The sequence below is a fragment of the Camponotus floridanus genome, unplaced genomic scaffold (assembly GCF_003227725.1).
Source record: "Camponotus floridanus strain SB8 unplaced genomic scaffold, Cflo_v7.5 scaffold19, whole genome shotgun sequence".
Taxonomy (NCBI): domain Eukaryota; kingdom Metazoa; phylum Arthropoda; class Insecta; order Hymenoptera; family Formicidae; genus Camponotus; species Camponotus floridanus.
In genome coordinates this window covers 1,816,470-1,836,349 of record NW_020229314.1, presented here as the reverse complement: position 1 = coordinate 1,836,349, position 19,880 = coordinate 1,816,470, and the positions used below count along the sequence as shown (strand labels likewise).

The following is a 19,880-nucleotide window of genomic DNA, read 5'->3' as shown; positions in this document are numbered from 1 at the left end:
TAAGAAAATTCGAAGAAAAAGAGGAAGGAGAATGAAACGCAGCCATCGCATATCTCTGTTTAAACTTTACTTTATTACATTCTGTTAGAAATAATACACAAAAGATTCCGCAGGCAGCAGAGGTCTCCTTACTGCGTAACACGCAGGACACACGTGCGGGTATTGCTCGTTCGTGAAAGCTCCCCGCGAAAATTGGCAAACCGTCGCCCGCAACCCCCCGTGTTCATGTATTTACGTGTGTGTGTACATACGTGTGTTTATATATGCCGTGTGTATGTGCATTTTTTTTTTTCATTTGAAGTCACCCAGCGACCACGCGCGCACGCCAGCATCTAATTAAGAATATACACAATCTTAATAATTATACTTATATTTATATGTATATGTATATATATATATATGTATATCGAAAGAGAGAGTCTGCGAGGGACCATAAATAATCGCGCGGGTCGGCGGCGTGAGAAGGGTCGCAGGATCGGTTGGCGAGTTGTTTACGAGCTCGATAAGACGAGTTTAAATGAAAAATGCCTGCATAAATGCGCCATTTTCTTTTTTTTTTATGGATATGTAGCGCGTAGGGTGACCTGAGCGCTTCTGTTCTTTCACTTGGGGCTTCCGGTCTCGCAGAGATTCATCTCAACGAGACAAATCTATCTCTTCGTTTTATTCTCGCCTATCAAACAACACGAACTAGAAGAAGGCATCCTCGGTAAGACGTCTAAAGGACCGATAATTCCTGCGATCTTAATATTGTCGGATCTATTAAATCCTATAATATTTTGTGAGATACACTTGAATCCTAGTATTCCTTTCTTACACGTCCTTCAGACGTTTTCCGGACGTCTTTTGGATTTTTGTATTGTTCGCGTTGTCCTGTAGTTCTAAAAGGACAAGCCTCTCGATCGAGTATCCGGGAAATACGCGAAAGACAAAATTATGAGCAAGAACGTGAACTTCCTAATTTCTTCACCCGGTTCGTTTTTTTTGTATCGCAAAACGGCTGATAATTTTTGACGAAATGAAGAATCCAACAAAAATATTCGTAATACACACGAATGTATCTGATTATCTCGTAAATAACGTTCTTGTATAAAAAAAAAAATATCGAAATTAGTAAAATTAAATTGAATATGTGATGGTAATAATTTTAAACAATGTTATTTTTTTTCATCATAAGAATAATGTATGTAAATAATATATGTGAATAAAAATTTTTTTTATGCATACGCTTGCAACGTTCATCTCCTCCTTAAAAATCTGTCGCGAAAATTGTTTCGAAAAGTCTTGTCATTTTTCTTCGTGTTTTCTATTACAACAATTTAAACTAACAGTGCGTGAAATTTCTTTCGTCGAAATACATTGACCTATATTTATCCGTGATATTTATTTATTATTGTATAGGTACTCGAGCCGAAAGTTCGCAAATTAACAGATCTTTCCTTTTCACATTTTTCTCGATCTGTTTATGCTATATTTCTCTCATCTGTTACAAATAAATCGGATGGGAAATGAGTCGATTCGAAAACGATCGAAAATCGCATTGCCTGTCAGCGTATTCTGTCTTTACTTTAACATCCTAAACAACACAGAAGTCCAAAAATCGTCCAAGAGACGTTTGAAAAACGTCCAAAAGTGTAGTGGACATTCTCCGGCGACTTTGCGACTATCTGCGTTAATTTTACATTTACTTCATTTTCTTAAGTTTTGATAGCATTGTCATTCTCGCTATCGCACGCGACGTATCCTTAACACATTTACTGTCCATCTATTTTAGCTCTCTACACAGCCCACCGCATTCATTATGTTTTTTTTACTCGAATACCAATCACACAGTCTCTATCTTGAGTTTTGTATTTGACTAAAAAAGGTTTTTATTTCGGAGATTGATTAATAATACATACGTGATCATAAACGTATAGGTAACATTATCAGCGATACGTCCATGAATCGTATGCGTCCATATGACATATTCACAGGACACGTTCGTGTGTCGTGTGGACAGTAAACACGTTAATAATCCTGCATAATTCCTTACATTTATGTGCATTTGTCCTCCCGTATCTTGTCTAAGCGCAAAAATTCTCTCTTTAATTGCTAACATCTATCCAACCAAATTCCAATATTATAAATGTCATATCATAAGTGGAGGCTTCGAATCGGGCCTTTTTTCCTTTCTGTTAAATCTAGCATTATTAACGTGCCGTCGAAATTGTTTATCGGTTATTGGCGTCCCTTCAATGAAAGCGTTCCATCTTAATAATCACGTTCTGTATACACATTATCATTTTTCTTATATATTTTGCGTCTAATTCAGGTTTCACGTAGTATTAAATTGAACGGAATGACAATTTCCAAAGTTTCGCTGGGGCAAATGTTAAATAACAGTATACGGAAACTAGAAGCTTCTTAATGTATACCATGTATAATAGATAATTATTTCCCTAGCTCTTTATCGTATCGCGATTAATTGATGCTACGGTGAAAATAATAGCGCAATGGCATTTATATTAATTGCACGCTCGATTCACGTAGATTTTACTCTTTAACTCTTTCGCCATGACACGATTCAAACTCAAAAGAGAGTCCGAGACAATAAATTATTCGGTTTAATTTTTTTATTCGTGTCGCACATGTTTCTACACTTTTATTGTATCTCTCTTCATCTCTCTCTTTCTCTCTCGCTTTCATTCATTCTCTCACTCATTCTCTTTCTTCAAAAACACATTATGCGTATTTGGTATCGTGTGAAGAAAGCGTAGAAACTAGAGACACACACATGCAACGGGACAAACCTGTTACACATATATATGCACGAACATAAATTGTGTAATATTTCACGCATTAATAGAACACAATCGCCTCAAAATAGGAGATATATTTTGATCATATATTTCAAAATTGATGATATTAAATGGAACTTTTGGATAAAAAAAGATATATATATATAGTTGGGAATATTGTGTGTGTATATATGTGTGATCAAATCAACCAGCCCTTTTTTAGAGCTCCTCTCATTTTGAGAATATTGTGTAATCTTGATTAAAGTTTTTCTCTTTTCGATGTAAGTTTTTGTTTTACTTTCCTTTCGCTCTTAAAACTTTCAAAGATACACGATCAAAAACAGCTTGGAATAAAAATACTTAGCATTTATTAAATGCAACGAAAGAGATAAATTAATTAACGTATTTTCAGTTGAAAGCGCAATCATGATCTGCACTCGTCTTTAAAAAATCTACGAGCGTATAAAAAGATGTTTATGCAAATGTTAAATGTACAGCATGCGAATAAAAGTGCGAAAACATATGCATCTCGTATTTAACTTTGGTAAGGATTATGTTTACGAAACACAGACTGACCCGAGGATCGTGCATCAGGATTCATGTCTAAGTTTAAAACCCGTATCACTTCAGTGAATTCTAATCATTAGCCTGAACGCAATCTCGTGACCAACGCTGTTTGACAAATTCGTGTTCCTTAGATGGTAACTAATTAAATAGTTTCGTAAGCGATATTATGACGATTCGAACGATCACGCTAGTGCATAAAGTAATATTGTTCAATGTTTAATGTCCAAAAGAAAATGACATGTCCCTTTTTATTTTCTTTAAAACATTCAAATGGAATTTTATTAAATATGACGAAAAAATTTAAACAAATTCTGTTCGAATAGATTTTAATATGGAAATATTTTTCAACAGAATGAATTGAGAAAAGAAAGTGCACTCAATGCACCAGCGCTCGCGATCGTGTCTCTTCCACAAAGCGGTATTGCTAAAACAAAGCATAGCGTAAATATATATTGACTGCTTGCAAGTAGTCGAGGTAGTTTACAAATGACGAGTCGCTCACATGTCAAAGGCAAATGAGAAAATACAGAGAACGCATCAAAATCTGCAGAAACGTTCGCGGTTCAGTACGTTAATGAAAAAATTAATGACAATGACGACAGAGTATAATTTTTTTTCGCGGTGTTAATTTTATTTTTCTTACTAATCTTATAGGACGCTTCGCGAACATCCCACAGATGATATTAAATGTGAATGAAATTACTAAATCTTTTTCTTTATTTGTAATTTTATTGACTAGAGCGTTATTCGCGCTAAATACAAATAAAATTACCTTTAAAACTAAAACTAAAGAAACGTCGATGAGACAGATTCTTTGTTTTTTTTTCTGTTTATGAAAATTAGCTTTATACGAGCAAACGCGTGGTCTTAAAAACAACGACCACACTATTCTTCCATTAGTCTTCGGCTCAATCCACGCATTTGCCTTTGAACTTTTTGACTTTTATCCGATGACTCTCGAAAACGAACGTAAAGTCACAGTGCGCCGTGTTAATACACATATGAACAATAACGTAATTAATAAATTTTATGCTTCGTCAATTATATCTGCGAGATGGGATCACGCATACCATAAAATTGGTGCACAATCCTTTCTTTCGTTCCTCTCCTCCCTTTACTTTATTACGTACACAAGCATTGTAGGAATCAGTATAATTTCGGTGAGTTCAAATTTCCAATATAAATACGTTTCATTATTTTCGCAAAAATACAAGAGGCGATTTTTCGCTTTGTGTCTGTAGCATCCTCGAAATCTATATTCAGTGAAATTACACTAATCTTAAATGATATATGTACGCAGGAAAATGACATTCCGTCGCAATCTCTACTGTCCCTTGCGTATCTCTCTTCCTCCTTCTTTTTTTTTATATTACAACGCCGAGCGCTATCTCATCTGATGGCAAAAAAACGACGATTCCGATCTTATATTACGTATATAATACGCGCTCGGCTATCGTACACAGCTTGTCTCCCTTATTTCTATTACCACGCATAAGATAAATGACACTAGTATCATGACACTTCCAGTTTTTGTGAATCTCTCGAATAATTAAAAAAAAAAGAAGAAAATGAAATATCTTTTATACACGATATTATACTCGCTTATTATTTAGCAGGGATAAAATTAAATATTAAATAATTAGACTACATCTCGTGTTAACAAAATTGAACTTAGCATACAGTCTGTGTACAAAAACCAGGATTTACAATAGCGTTTTTTTTAAATCTCAATGTATATATAATAGGAATATAATAATTTTTTTATCACATATAAAAAGCGGTTGTCTGTGTAATGTCTATATATGTACATGTCTGAGTAAGATTAGGTACCATTATTATTTTTAACTAATAGAAGCTATTATATAATTTGGTACACTGTGTTTAACTCGGTTATTCGATAAATACGAACAATAATAATCAATACGTTTCATTATTTCCTGGTGTCTTGACATAGTCGTTGGTTTTTCGCACGAAATCTTATTATACACACTGCTTGTTTATTTCCACGTTACATGTGATTTTAATTCTCTTTTTTTCTTCTTTTAAGATTATTTTTATAATATTCTATATATAATACACACACACGTTCCTTTCTTTATTCAATAAGTCAGAGCAATGGCCAGTTGATAAATTCAAAGATCGTTCGTCACTTTGTCGTTCTCCGTGTGTTTATATTTCTTATTCTTTCTCGTAGAATACTTTTCTGTTACTCTTGTAGTATGCCGGACGATTTTATCAAAATGATGATCATTTTCGCAATTTTTGCGAAAAGATCACATCGTCCTATCAACGATATAGGTCGTACCATACAACGATACAAACTAGCTATTTGTTTGCTCCATATCCTCTTTGCGTTTTATTACTTGCGTCACGGGTTTTTTCAATTCCTTTTCTTCGTAAAAATTTGCGCTGCGAATTAGGACAATGTTTTCATTCTTAAACGATTATCCTTTGGATAACTCGATATCGTATTTATTAACGTATATGCGTGCGTCATGATAAATTAAAATGGCCCGCAGCAATTACGTTTCAGGTTCTGAAATACGTTTTAACGATTGCATTAATCTCTCGATAAATATTATATCGAGTCTCACGCAAATTTCCTGATAAACTTCTAGTTTTTTTTCCCCTTTCTTTTTCATAGTCAACTCAACAAGCGAAGTATAAGCAATTAAATTTGAAGCAACAACTTGATTCTTAAATATCTACCTAAAAGTACAATGGAGTCGCACAATGTCGAAGGCACAACTCTTTCAAATCGGTCGAACTGAAAGAAAGCACAACAGGAGGCATCATTGGCATTTGTTGAAATTTTAGCAGCACGGCAGGCCGCCAGATAAGTGTCTTTCTTCCAGAATGCTCGAGTTTGTTAAGTACAAGAAGAATTCTTTTATTGTTATTAAAAGATTAAATAGCAAAAGCTATGTTATACATATATAGCACATAACTATATGCACATAAATACATACATACATACATACATACATACAAAATATATGTATATATGCATATATATATGTATACACATACATACATATGTTAGAGCATAGCTTCGTGAAAACTGTGCTTTCTTTGAATAAGATGAGAATATACTAGCTCGTTTCTCTCTTTTTTATTTTTTTGTAATTGTATCTTTCGATCATTAGAAAGTTCTATTTCAACTTTTCTTTGTATTAATAACAAATTTACATAGGCATACGGAAAATTATGGTTTATACTCTTGTTTTCTAATCGGCAGAGAATGGGATTCGTAACACTATGCTATACATTTATACAATCTTATGGTATTCATTAAGCTTGAATCGACATGCATTAATCGAGGCAAATGAAACTCTTAGCTGTAGTTTTAATAAAACTCTTAGCTGTACTGTAGTTTTATCAAACTCCCTCAAAGAGAGAGAGAAAGAGAAAGAGAGAGAGTGAGAGAAAGCGCGCGCATCTTTATATATTTCTTTTCCTTTGTCAAATCGTCACTTCTAGAATTGGAAGCCAAACAGTTGTCGGGAGACACAAACAGAATGATGAACAATGTCAAGATTAAGGAGGAAAAAACCTTGTTGAGAATTGATTGCCTCAACCAGCATGCGTTAATTCAGTTCTCAGTCAGAATCGTTTCCCATTTCGTTTCTTCATTTGCGATTCGAACATTTATAGCGCGTCACATTATCAAAATAACTACCCACAATGAAACTAAGAGATTAGCACGAATTTATTAAAGGTCACTAAAAAAAGACAAACCCTCACTTGTTATATCTGTACATATGCTGCTACTGTTCGCCACCAAGCTTCTGGCGCAGTTATAATATCTAAGTATTCTGAAATCATTTCACTGAGGCAGCAACTTGGTAGAACATCAGTGTTCAACATTCATTATGGATCCTGACTGGTATTTTGTGACGACTCACAGTTTTGCGGATTATGCATTTGAAGCGCTAAGTGGGGTGTGTGTACTGGAGAAGGTCCTGGTTGGGGCTGTTGTTCTTCTTGCATTTGTTGAATTACGGTAAAATCGGGATAACTATAAAAAGAAAACAAGCAATTGTAAATTTGCGTCTCATAAAAAATAACGATATTGTTTATAAAAATTAAAGCTGTTAGATAAAATTCAAGGCATTCTCATTGATAAATTCTTTAAATATTTTTGTATAATATATATAGAGAAATTTATATATGTAAATAAAGTATTTTCTATTTATTACTCCCTTATTATATGTATATATATATATATATATATATATATATATATATATTTATTTATTATACAGGATGGATCTGGTAAAAATTTCTGCTGTGTGCGTGTATAAGTGTTTATATTATACTTATACAACTTACTCCATAGATGCCCATCCTAAGGCTCTGTTATTACGCCTTTTAAATGATGAATATTTTGTTGAATGGAATGAATGTTTTGTTGATTCGGAATATTTTGCTTCGGGAAAAATATTCATTCTATATGAATTGATATTCTGCAACACACATTTATCAGATTCTTCCGCGCAATCCTCGCTCGTGTCTTCAACTTCTGGCTCATCATCGGGACATAATTCGCACGCTCGCTCCAATGTCTTTCTGGCGCTATTGCTACGTTCCAGGACATACCCATTCGCAGAATCATTGGATTGTGCTGGCGGAGACCAGTTATTGTACGCATGTGTATAAGGCGCCGTGGAGGCATATGGTCTCTGAAAATAATTTATTCGATTTTTGTAATTATCTAAATAATATTATATATTAAACTACTATTTAATTTTCGCGTCACATACTTTGTCGAGTTCGTCATGGAGCCAATCTATGGCATGACTCCATTTTCTTTTTAGTTCTGGACTATGATGTAAAAGCTGATGGGCAGGTCTACATTTACTAAAAAGTTGTACCATGCATTTAATACATTGGTAAGCCCTCTTTTGATAATGGTTTTTACTTCTTTGGATCGTTTCGAATAAACCTTCTCGCTCATCAGGAACTCCTGAAAAAAGTTTTGGTGTTACTAACTTTAATATTTCACGCAAAAGAACAAACTTACCCTTGAGCGCATTGTGCACGCGATGTGTCTGCCACGAATCTTCCATTAATAATATCGTAAGTAGCAGATCTGTGTGATGCCTCAACTCATGAGTATATGCAAAACCTATTTGCCACAGTAGTTCACTAAGCACCGTTCGCGATAAGTGTGGATTCTCCCAACAACAATATTGCAATAATTTGATAGTGTCTTCAGTCACATTAGCGTCTTCGATCAATTTTTTGATGTAACTGTTACCAGGACAGAACAAGTGCATACAGTTGTACAAAAATTTCATATATTTTTTTCGCTATTAAAAATACGAATTCTCACCTAGTACGGACAAATAATATATCAGCTGCTTGCGGTTGGATGGGCATAAGATATTCTGATTGACACGCGGGATCTCCGTACGGATTTGGTAAGGGTTCTGCACGGGTTTGCGTCTGACTCGAATGCGCTTTCGACGACACATCGCAGCACCGTATCAACATGCTTACCACTTGATGCAATTTAGTCAATTCGGGATACTGATACTTTATAGTAGGACCCGGTCCTTCATCAATGGCAACCAACATGAATGTAACTGGGACATTCAGCTGCAATTAATTTTAAAATTAAATACACATTCGCGCTAATAATATCAATATGTGTGTGGTTTATACACCTAATATCTATAATTTTTTTTTACCTTAAGCAATTGCGCCTTCTCGGCAAGGCCGAGTGAAGCGTAGGCGTGAAAGAGGGAAAAATAATGAGGAAGATGACGCCCGTGATCTGAAATTTCGCGGTGCAGTAACGATAGTACCGCGTGTAACAGATGATCGCTGAGGGTTGCTACCGGATCCAAGAGTATAGCTAACAAAAAAAAAACCATGTTCACAAATTATTAAAAAAGCGTATAAAGTGGTGTATTTATCACTTCTGTTTCAGTACTCACTCGGTGCATTTAGGCTAGGTGGAGCGCATGGGCCATCCTGTAGAGAAACGTGTGCAAGGAATACCAAAATCTTGAGAAAAGCAGTGCGTACTTCCGTACTCGGGCAACTCAAGAGGTATTCACAAAATCTATATGGATAACAAATTATTAATATTATTAAAATCCAAATGTTTTCCTTTCATTTTCTTTTTCTCCCTATCTTTCTGTGTATATTATGTATTTAGAAAAATCTGTTGAATTACCTATGCGGATGATTAAATAATACTTCATTGGCGAACCAAGAACGCACTGATTTAGTGCTTCGCAAATGATGGCATATAATGTCATACCAATCTGTCGCCGTTCCGCGTAATGTTTTTTTAGTGTGAAAACCTGTATAGAAGAGAAATCTCGATGCTAACTGAATCGACAGCATCGCAAGTTCTTCCGCATCGGGACTCTAAAAGCGAATATGATGATTATTAAATAAAGAAATCCGTTAAGAAAATGTATATATGCGTCCATATACTTACAAGTTTCTCATTCAGATTCTGTCTGTTAATATTATGTGGATTACAGAATACCAATTTTTTGATAAATTGAAAGTATTCGGCACTAAATTGATTTCGATGATGCATAAATTTTATATTCTGCTTCCGCACGCTATATTCTATTGCCGGTGGCATTTTCATAACTCCTAGTTTCGTATCTGAAGAGAAATATCGCGATAAAAAAGACGATACGGTAGTTGAGAGATCAATCTTATAGAGATCTCTATCGATTACTTACACAATGACAATTCATTTACACTCTTCATTAGAGAATTCTCTTCTACATCTAGTCTTGTATAAAATAACATGTATGCGTTCCACCATCGTTTCTGTTTGCGGTAACTCATCCGCTTGAGCATATGATCAAACACTTCTCCTAAATAATCACCGCCGAAACATTGAGATTTCATTTCTTCCTCCTCCTCCATTTTACATTCCGTCACATCGCCATCATCGAACTTGTACCACTTGGCAGTACCATCGTTTAACCTGCAAAATTATTGAACATAGTCTTTCTTTGTCTATTACACGTACATATGTATTTCGCATATTTATAATACCTATGCAGGATGTAAGAGTAGTAATGGCCACCGCTAGCCTGACCACTATGAACCACTATGCCAGTTAATTGATATTTCGTGCATGTTCCTTTCACAGATTCCTCATAATCACAATCTATGACTTCTCCCTCCAGTTTGGCTAAACCAGAAACAGTATAAGGTTCCATATCCAGATCTCGCGGAAACTCGAAATAATCGTTGAATTTTATGGCGCATACGCGTTCAAAATCATATTCGAATCTTTTCAATTGAATCGCTAAGATGGGTGGCAGTTTTTTTACGCACAACCTTTTCACTGTTACGACCTAAGCATAAAACACAAAATATATCATATTTCATCGAGTTAAACCTTGCCTTTGGCTTGCTTTTAAGTATAAAAGATCCGTTGTTTGTGCTTTATAATATAATATTCCTTATTGTTGATAAATTATCATATTATTATATCTCTTTTTGAACAAATTATTTTCATTAATTTACTTTCAAAGGATCTTTTATATATTATTTATATATTATTTTTATTTTCGTGAGAAGAAATATTATCGCACAGAATCATACTTTTTTGTTACACTTATCACAATGATAGGCGTCTGCACCTTCTAGCAATTCACCCTTTACGTATTGCTCAAGAGAATCCAATAAATTACTATGATTCCGTATGTCCACACTTATCACGCTGAATGGTTCCTCTTTGGAATATCTGAAGAAAATGTAATGTGGTATTACAGTTTACCGAAGAAAGCAAAATGTAAGAACTAAAAAGGTACCTATGAGGGCAACCTTTGCAGATTTTCTGGTCGCTATACGAGCCACCAAGAATCTTGCCCATTATCTGCTCGTGTCCCAAGGCTTTCAATGCCTCGTCTAAACTCTCTACCAGACTCATGAAAAATTCTACCGCGTCCTGTTGTTCTCTAAGATTTACAGGTTCTCCTTGAAGCCTATAAAGATCAAATTTTCTTATTAACCATTTAACGCACATATGAAATGCATCAAAATTTGTAAAACTACATTTGTAATAGATGCAAGGCATTATGTTAATTTTACTTTTAATCTGTAAAAATAAATTGTATTTATTCTTACTTGAAATGCTTCCATAATCCTCTAGGTATGTAATATTGTAATTTGCTATAAGCCAAGTGACCAAATATCGCTTGTACTTGTTTTAAAATACCGATATTATATTCTTTTCTAGATTCATCGGCACCGCATTTTTCTTCATTCGTATCATTGTCGTTCGTCTCGATTGTTTGCTCCCCTTCAATCCTCTCCTCGCCCGAGAAATCCTCATTTAAATCAGTCGCCGCGCCCTCCGCTGCCAAAAGTCCGACTCTAATACTCTCCACCATGTACAATTGCTGTAATACTGAATTCATGTAGCAAGTTGCTCCCGCATTCTTCAAGCCTACGAAGCCTTTAAGTGGCCTATGTCCCACAGGCGGTAAATAATCCCATTCTGCTAACGGTTCGTCCTTCTCGGAGTAGAACATGTCGGTGAGCATTGTGACTAGAAGTTTCATGTTGGGTACACAGCCTACGCAAAGACCTACGAGCAAGTCGAACGCGGCGCTAGTCGATTGAGGAGTGCTGCAAACCGGACACGCTTGCGATGGGCTCAATTCGCCAGTACTACGAAGCTGCAGCATCAGGCGAGACGCAGGGAACACAAAGTCTTCGACCAACTCCTTGATCAAGTTAATTCCGTGCTTTTCGTCGGAGCCGATCTCATATTTTTGGTGAGGTGGCAAAAAGGCCAGCAGTTCCTTGGTTAGACCGAGGTGACCCTCGAGTAAGGCTTCGTCTACCTGAGTTTCTCCAGTTTCTTTCATATTGTCCCGAACTTTCTTCAACCAGGCAATTTCTACGTTTAATAACGTTTCCGCGGTTGCCAAAGAACAACCTGACATATGCGTAAAGTTCAATAGTCGGCACAAAAGCTGAAAATATTCATGACTCTGTTTCGCGTTTTCCGTAACGATGGTATTTAAAACGGCGAAGAGAAGAGTTATGGTGACTAATAGTGTCTGATGTCCGCCACTGCACCATGTCGAGATAAGAAAAAACTGTTCGCCAGCGGCAATTCTAATGGCCCTCGACGTACTAAGTAGCACCAAGTCTATCAGGAAGGTATGCCATATTTTGTCACGCGATAATGTTTCTAACGCCGATGGATTCAACACAAGGGCGATTGTCAGTACTTCAAGCGCTTCCTTACACACAAGAACATCGTTATTATCGGGATTTCTCTGTTCTTTCTGATTGATCTCGTGCGTCGAGTGAAGAATCTCGTTCGATGCGTTAATGTTGTTCAAGTTACCCGTGGATGCGGCCCACGCTAATCTAATTATGGCACGTATAGTAGCCACATCCGGTAATTCCCACGAAAGGGCCTGCACAAAGAGCTGCCGACATCGATCGGCTTCTGGCCCGCCAGACAGCATTCGATGGGACAGAGGTTGCGCCAGTTTAGCCGCTACGCTTCTCAACATGTACTCGGTACTTTGATTCGGTACACTCTGAAGAGCCTGTTTCAGTACCGCTACTCGACCGCGATTGTTAACGTGATTATCGTGATTCTCCGGAGTTCCAGTTTGTTGAACCTCGTCCATCACGCAAGCCATCACATTACCCATCACTGTCAAAAGCAGTTTACACAGTCTCAGCACCGTTAGATACGCCGAGCGTTTCGTAGTTTCATCCGCATTTGGTAAAAATTTGTTTTTGGTTAGCATATCGAGGATAACGCCCGCTTCGCCACTTTTTATGAAATTATATTGAAATTCAAACGCTCTGTCCGACATAGGGTCGAGAGCCGGCATTAACAAAGTATACAACACCTAAAAGTAAAAAAAGTTTGTGTTATTGACAAGAACAAAAGGATACAAATTTATAAAACACGCATGCTCACCTCTAAATTGTATAAAACTTGGCTAGGACTCGCAGTAAAAAATAGAGAATCTACCGTCGTATTCTGCTCGTTACAATGATACTGAGAGGGGTTCTGTAAAGCTTCGTCGTCTTTGTAATGACCAAATAACCATTGTAATCTTGTTACAGTATAGGTATCTGGCGGCACCAATTGTAAGAGATTTCGCGCACCATCACGCAATTGCGAATGTGGAAGCGAACAGCCAAGATCTGCCAATTGAAAAAAGAATGTCGCGTATTGCGATCTCTGCGACATAACCTGAGAATGAAATTACACCATTAGAAGAATATAAAATGCGGGATGCAATAATTAAATTTAGAAATTTTACATTAATAAACTTACCACACCGGGCAAACTGTTCTCTGCCTCTACATTCAACCCGTCGTATGGATGGTGCGGGGAACTAGTAGAGCTATCAGAGCTACTATCCGGTGAGCTCGGCATATTGCTATTTACTTGACTTAGCTTTGCAGATAACAACTACACAAAAAAACATGTGAATCGCACATTTTCTATACACTAAACTTTTTAATAACTTTGTGTTCTACTAATATTCACCATTTTGTCCCTCAATGGAATCTGAGAAAGGAGTTTCCTATCATCGGACTGTTCCAGCGAATCTCCATTAATAAATAAATCGAGTTTCACATTCGTCCCGCTTGCTTTAATCCTACGTAATATCTGACGTCTCAATGAAGCTAATGTGTCATTACTATGCGTGAAGATATCTATGTCATCGACGTTTCGTCCGGGACTCGCAAAACGAATGACAAGTGACAGATGCTTGCCACGAGCTGCTCTGTAATCGGAATAGATGCTGCATTTGTGCTGTATGTGTTTGAAGACAAACAGAAAACATTCTCATTATATACAACTATAATTGTACCTATGCAATGGTAATATTTTCCGTTCCCCTGGGAAAGCTGTATCGCATTCATTTATATATTCCTGCAAAACTTTCATAACGCGACACATTTTTATGGCTTCCATTTTAATTTTATTTGTCATTTGTTCTTCGCGTTCATCTTTTCCCTCCAAATATACTCTGCTTAAAACAGTCACAGTATCATAATGAGCTTTCAGTCTGTCCATACATTCCGCTATATATGTTTCATGAAATGCCAAAACAGACGAGTGTAGTCGCGGTCCTAAATTGGTATTCACTTCCTTTAAGAGTTCTATACCTCTGTTTGCAATTTCCTCTGGACTATTTGTTACTACCTGTAGATAAATAAGATTATCACTGTTACACAAAAATATATAAATCAAAAAATAAGACGGAAAAATGTGGAAATCCTTTACAATTATAATATCAATGTTAGAAATATAAATTCTAATACAGTGTTACATACTCTCCACAAATAATCAGTCCCAATTAAATCCACATCATCCATGAGAAATGTTCTACGTTTCAGTTTCAATTTTCCTTCCTTAGAATTTACAGCTTTAAAAAATCTCTCGTAACATTTAATACCGCTTTCTGTAAGTAATGTCGGATCTAATTGCAGTATATTATTTTGGAAAAAGTCTTTGTTTATTGCTGGATCTAGATCTGGCTCGTCTCCCATAAGCTTGGAAAACCATTTAAAGCACGCCTCACGATCCGAAACAAATACACCTTGTTCGGCTAAACATTGCCAAATCTGCTCTGCTTGATCGGCGCATAACCATAATTGTCCATCCTGGAAAATTCATACATTATCCAATGTAGTTTTTAACATTTATGCTCTCTCTTTTTCTTATCTATTATTTCAAGATCTGGAATGTACCTTTAGAAGAAAACGCAAAAAATTCAATCTTTCTTGCACTTGCATAATGTGATTGTATCGACCATCAGGCATAAAAGTATTCGCATCGATTTCAGGATTTTCCTTTACCAATTGTCGCACTTTATCCATATAATTTGTTAAACTATTTGTTACAAGTATCACTACTGAATGTTCGCTTTGTAAACGCTCAATTACTTCTTGCCTATATAGTAATAATTAAGAGCATAATTAATATAAAAATGCAATGTATACATATATTTGCTATCTCTTATCTATTTGTATCTACATATATAGATAATATATGCATAACTGTAATATAAATCAAACCTGTAATGCAAATGATGACTACGTTGACTATGACCCAAATTGGGATTTGGTTCATAAAGGCAACATATTTCACGAATTTGCTTTAATGCAGGAAGAGCCCACTTATCGCCATTTTTCAATTCTTCAACACACTTATCCAGCCAGATTGTCTTCTGCGCGTCTCTTTCTTGCGAACATGAGTAATCAAGAATCTTTACATGAGCATTCAACGCCTGATCCATAATTTCTGTAGGGACTTCATCAGAATGAGCCAAAGTCCAAAAAAGTGTCAACACCTAGTAGTAATAACAATAAAAAAGCATTTCAAAATCTCCGAGATACATTTATATATCTATATATATATGAAAATATATAAATATAAATATAAATATATATATATATATATATATATATATATATATATAACTTAAGATTCATCTCACCTTATGTGCCATAACGCCATCCTTATCATCCTCCGCGAGTCTCCTAATCAATTCTAATAATTTTTCCCGTTGTTTTTTATTAGCAGTCCTCCAACTTGTCTAAAAAAATTGCAAATTTAATTGTTAAACTTTATGCAATTTAAATTTTGTAATAGAGTATCATTACATTATTGTGATAAATACCTGAAAACACTCAAATAAATGGTCAAGTTGTTCAGGACTAAAATCCCAAGCTAATTTAGCTAACAAATCATGAACGTTTTTCACAATCGCCTCGTGTTTACCGGCTTGAGCCGCCCAAACAGCATCCAAGTCTTCTAATGTAAGTGCACGTTCTTTTATAATAAAACGTAAAATTTTCTCCAGTTTTTCGACATATTGAGGCTGATGCAATGAATCTCTCAGTACAATTTCCAATACACCATTGTCTTTAATCCATTTCTATCACAAATAAATACTCCTTATAAATCTTTACAAAATTTATAATATAACTGTCAAACTCATAATGTGGCAAAATATTCACACACATATGCATTTAATATGATACACTTATTCGTTACTTTAATTTAAGCATCATTATATTAAAATAAGATAATAAGATAATTATATTAATATGAGATATACAATTATATATATAATTATATATATAACTCGACATAAAATTATATATATAGTATTATGTCGAGTTTTAGACAAAACTTACTGCCATACGCTCTGCTGTAAGCCATTCTTCCTCCTCCACTATTGTATTACGATGTTGATGATAACTAACACTAGATATTACTTTATTAACTTCATTTAAAGCATTCATCTTCCCATTAAAAGAAGAAATTTGTAAGAGTCTCAATATCATTTTCAGTCTCAGTATTTCCAAGTTCTTTATCATTTCTTCCTGATGAGGTACTCGTGACACCAAGCATTTAGCGGCTTTGATTATGGCTGATATTGCGTCGTTTTTTGATTCGTTTTTCGCCTCCTTTTTCAACTCATCATCAGTTAAGTTATTCAAAATAAGAGGTACCATTTCCTATACATAACAATGTTCTTTGAAACTTGTATAATAAGTGATGAATAATAAAAGAAGAGGAAATGCTTACAACAATAGGCATCAAATATTTAACTATTGTATGAACAGTCAATAGTTCATAACATAAGCCAAAAGGTCTGATTAAAGCATAAATAACTGGCACTGTTAAATTACGTCCACTCTGAAATCTAGAGAGCAAAATTTCAAATCCATTGAGACTCCCGAATCTGCAATAAAGGTTTATATCAATTTGTAAGTATAAAACACACATTTGTATATATGTATATAAAAAATATACCTGTTTATAAGATCTACCAGCCAACCACGAGGACTACGCGAATCGGGTGGTGGGCGAGCATAAAGTTCCTCATCAGGAATATCGCTACCAGGAGGAACCGTTTCAGAAGCTCTTACTGCATTAAATGTGTGAAATCTAGAAAAATAAATTTTTACAAGTATAATCATATTTAAAATTCATATTTCGTAATCGATAAAAGAATCTTACTATCAAAATACTTACTTATTACTAGGATTAAAAACCATTGCCAATAAATCAAGTAGAGGAAACCAATCTTCATCTAATTTTAGGACACATAGTTCCACCAAACGTGCACAATTAGCATTAATACAATTGTGAATATTTAATTTCCAACTGTTTACCGCATCATCTGTTAATATCTTAGTAAATGAGATTGTGAGACCTTCTCGAAAAAAGCGTTGACACGCTTCGCTTTGTACATCAATTCCTGCAATATAGCAAACACAAATGGGCATAAAAAAATTATTATAAACAAAATCCTAATCCTCCATATAGCAAAAAACAAATGTTATTATATGATTTAATGTATTGATGTAGAAATACACACAATAATACATATAATATATATAAATAAATAAATATCTGTGAAAAATTTATAAGCAATATATGTTACCTTTTTTACAAAGTTCGATACTGGCTTGTAACAGGCACTCTAATTCTTGTTCGGGTAGAACTGGTACAACCCATCGTGGACTAGATATCTTTTCATGAAGCATATTAAGTTTGGAAATAGGAAAATCAGGTTCTCCATGAAGCTGACTGCTATCTTCCACTGTAGCAATAGCGTCATTGTTGCATTCTGTTTGTACCACATTCTCAGTGAGTTGAAGTCCCGACATGGTGTCAGCCAATTGTTGCGGACCTGGTGGACTGTGCATCTACACGAGGCAGATTTTTCATACATTTTAATCGATATGTATTTTAAACTATTATGATTTTATAATTTATACACATACTTGTGTATTTTGCTGGCTTTCGGGAGGGTCTATGCCAACTCCCTGGCCCCTAGTGGCAATCGTCATTTTACACGTCCTTTCTTACACCTTAATTGTTTGAATATCTCTTGGTCCAATGATTACACCACCAATAACAAGCATCCAGCTTATATACTGACATTAAATATAATTGTATCCTAAAGGCCTTGTTTTAATAAACTATACCTACATTATCTGAAACAAAGAGAGGGTACAATCTTAACGTTACACTCTTAAGAATTTACTGAGAAATAATTAACAGAATCCTGTATAGCGCACATGCGCCATCAACAATTCAGCTTACGAGATTCAAACATAAAAAAATTTACAAATTTCACAGCCGTTAACAAAAAATAACAAAAAATACATAAATGTGTATTTTCCAAACACAAGTTATAACAAAAATGACAGCTTGCAAGATGATAAATTCGCGAGTCATATTCGAATATAATTATTGTCCATATTTTCTAGAGAGAAAGTCGCGGATGCGATCGGCCAATAAATCGACGTATCCATCGCAGTCAGTGAAATTCCTCGATATAATAGTCGGTCGAGTGTATCCGAATACATCCGCGGATGTCGCACGACAACGTGATCACGTTAGGATTTCGTGCATCGACGCGCATTATAAAGGCGAGCAACATTTTTAACGTAGCGTCACGCGATTTAGGAGGCGGACAAGACGAGCGAAACTCTCCTGCCGCGTTGCGGAGCGAGTGGTGTATATATTCTCAGGATCGTGCGATCGCGTAAGATTACGATCTCGAGTCACCGCCGCATCGTAGACACGCAGCGCGAGCTGTCAATCGTTGGCGAGCCGCGGTCGCGGTTGTCGCGGACGACGACGACGGCGACGACGGCGACGACGGCGACGACGGGGAGCGGCCGCCGCGCCGGTCGCCCGAGACAGGTCAGACGTCACGTCTTCGCCGAGAGGTCCCGGCGATCGAGTCCCGATGACAAAGACACGCGTACCAAAGAACGAAAAGTCTACCCCGCGACCAAGAACGAGAGCAAACGAAACGAGCGAGCGCTCGCACACAACGGGGGAAGACTCGTTGGAACCCCGGATCGTCGCGGGGGGATGAACCATCGTCGAGACACGTCGATCTCGCGCTCGTCGGAAGACGCCCGACGACGACGATCACGCGGTCCGCTACCTACACAAGTCGCGATAATCCTCGCGGGTCCAGGCAGCGCCTATTTTCGCTGCACGTTCGCCGCGACCGGGCTACCTCTCCGGACAAAATGGCGACTATCCTAACGATTGGCACTGCCGTATATTAACGAAAGCGCCGATATTTCGGCCCGATAACCGTCCGCGGGCGGCGTCAAGCCGCGCCGACGATCGCACGGCACCGGGGAACGATCGGCGCGTCGTATTTCCATCGCCGGGGAACGCACCTTTACATAGTAAACGTTGTAGAAATTCGTGTGTTGCACTTTTTTGACGTGACGTTACGGAACTCAACTAGCAAATCTGTAAACACGACTGTCGCGGCGCTGCGATGCCATCCGAGACGACGTGCGTGCACGACAGGGTGACGAGCAACGGCTACGATTGGACCGCACGTCGCACCATCGCCCGTCGTCCGTCGTCGCCGTCGCTGCTGACTGGCCGTGAGAACCTTCGCGCGCCAATCGCAAAAAGAATTACGAACGATCGGCAAATTTGTACTTGTTATTGCCTCGAAATTTTTTTTCGCGTCAAATTAAAGCAAATCGCAAATATATACA

The 19,880-nt window shown here is 36.6% G+C and overlaps 1 protein-coding gene across 4 annotated transcripts; it reads right to left on the bottom strand.

The window, feature by feature from the left end:
* Positions 1-52: 52 nt before the first annotated feature.
* On the bottom strand, positions 53-19,669 carry LOC105248220 (probable ubiquitin carboxyl-terminal hydrolase FAF-X). Of its 4 annotated transcripts, none has more exons than XR_003122660.1 (30): positions 18,126-18,191; positions 17,783-18,047; positions 17,371-17,596; positions 17,149-17,283; positions 16,921-17,077; positions 16,527-16,850; positions 16,007-16,264; positions 15,824-15,922; positions 15,402-15,676; positions 15,075-15,276; positions 14,658-14,987; positions 14,192-14,526; positions 13,864-14,104; positions 13,648-13,785; positions 13,285-13,563; positions 11,460-13,213; positions 11,144-11,317; positions 10,935-11,076; positions 10,380-10,684; positions 10,058-10,308; positions 9,802-9,977; positions 9,532-9,728; positions 9,290-9,417; positions 9,041-9,207; positions 8,683-8,948; positions 8,371-8,600; positions 8,111-8,313; positions 7,680-8,029; positions 7,092-7,365; positions 53-332 (listed from the first exon to the last, which is right to left on the bottom strand). XR_003122660.1 is itself a non-coding variant. In XM_011252888.3 (30 exons), exons 2-30 carry the CDS (start codon positions 18,189-18,191, stop codon positions 7,218-7,220), a joined length of 7,821 nt encoding a protein of 2,606 aa, XP_011251190.1. In that variant the 5' UTR covers positions 18,192-18,338; positions 19,548-19,669; the 3' UTR covers positions 7,178-7,217. The 4 variants fall into 4 exon arrangements, 2 of the variants coding, with proteins under 2 accessions (XP_011251190.1, XP_025263642.1); XR_003122659.1 differs by having other exon boundaries at positions 55-332; positions 1,228-7,365; XM_011252888.3 differs by lacking the exon at positions 53-332 and adding an exon at positions 19,548-19,669 and having other exon boundaries at positions 7,178-7,365; positions 18,126-18,338.
* Between the last annotated feature and the right edge of the window lie 211 nt (positions 19,670-19,880).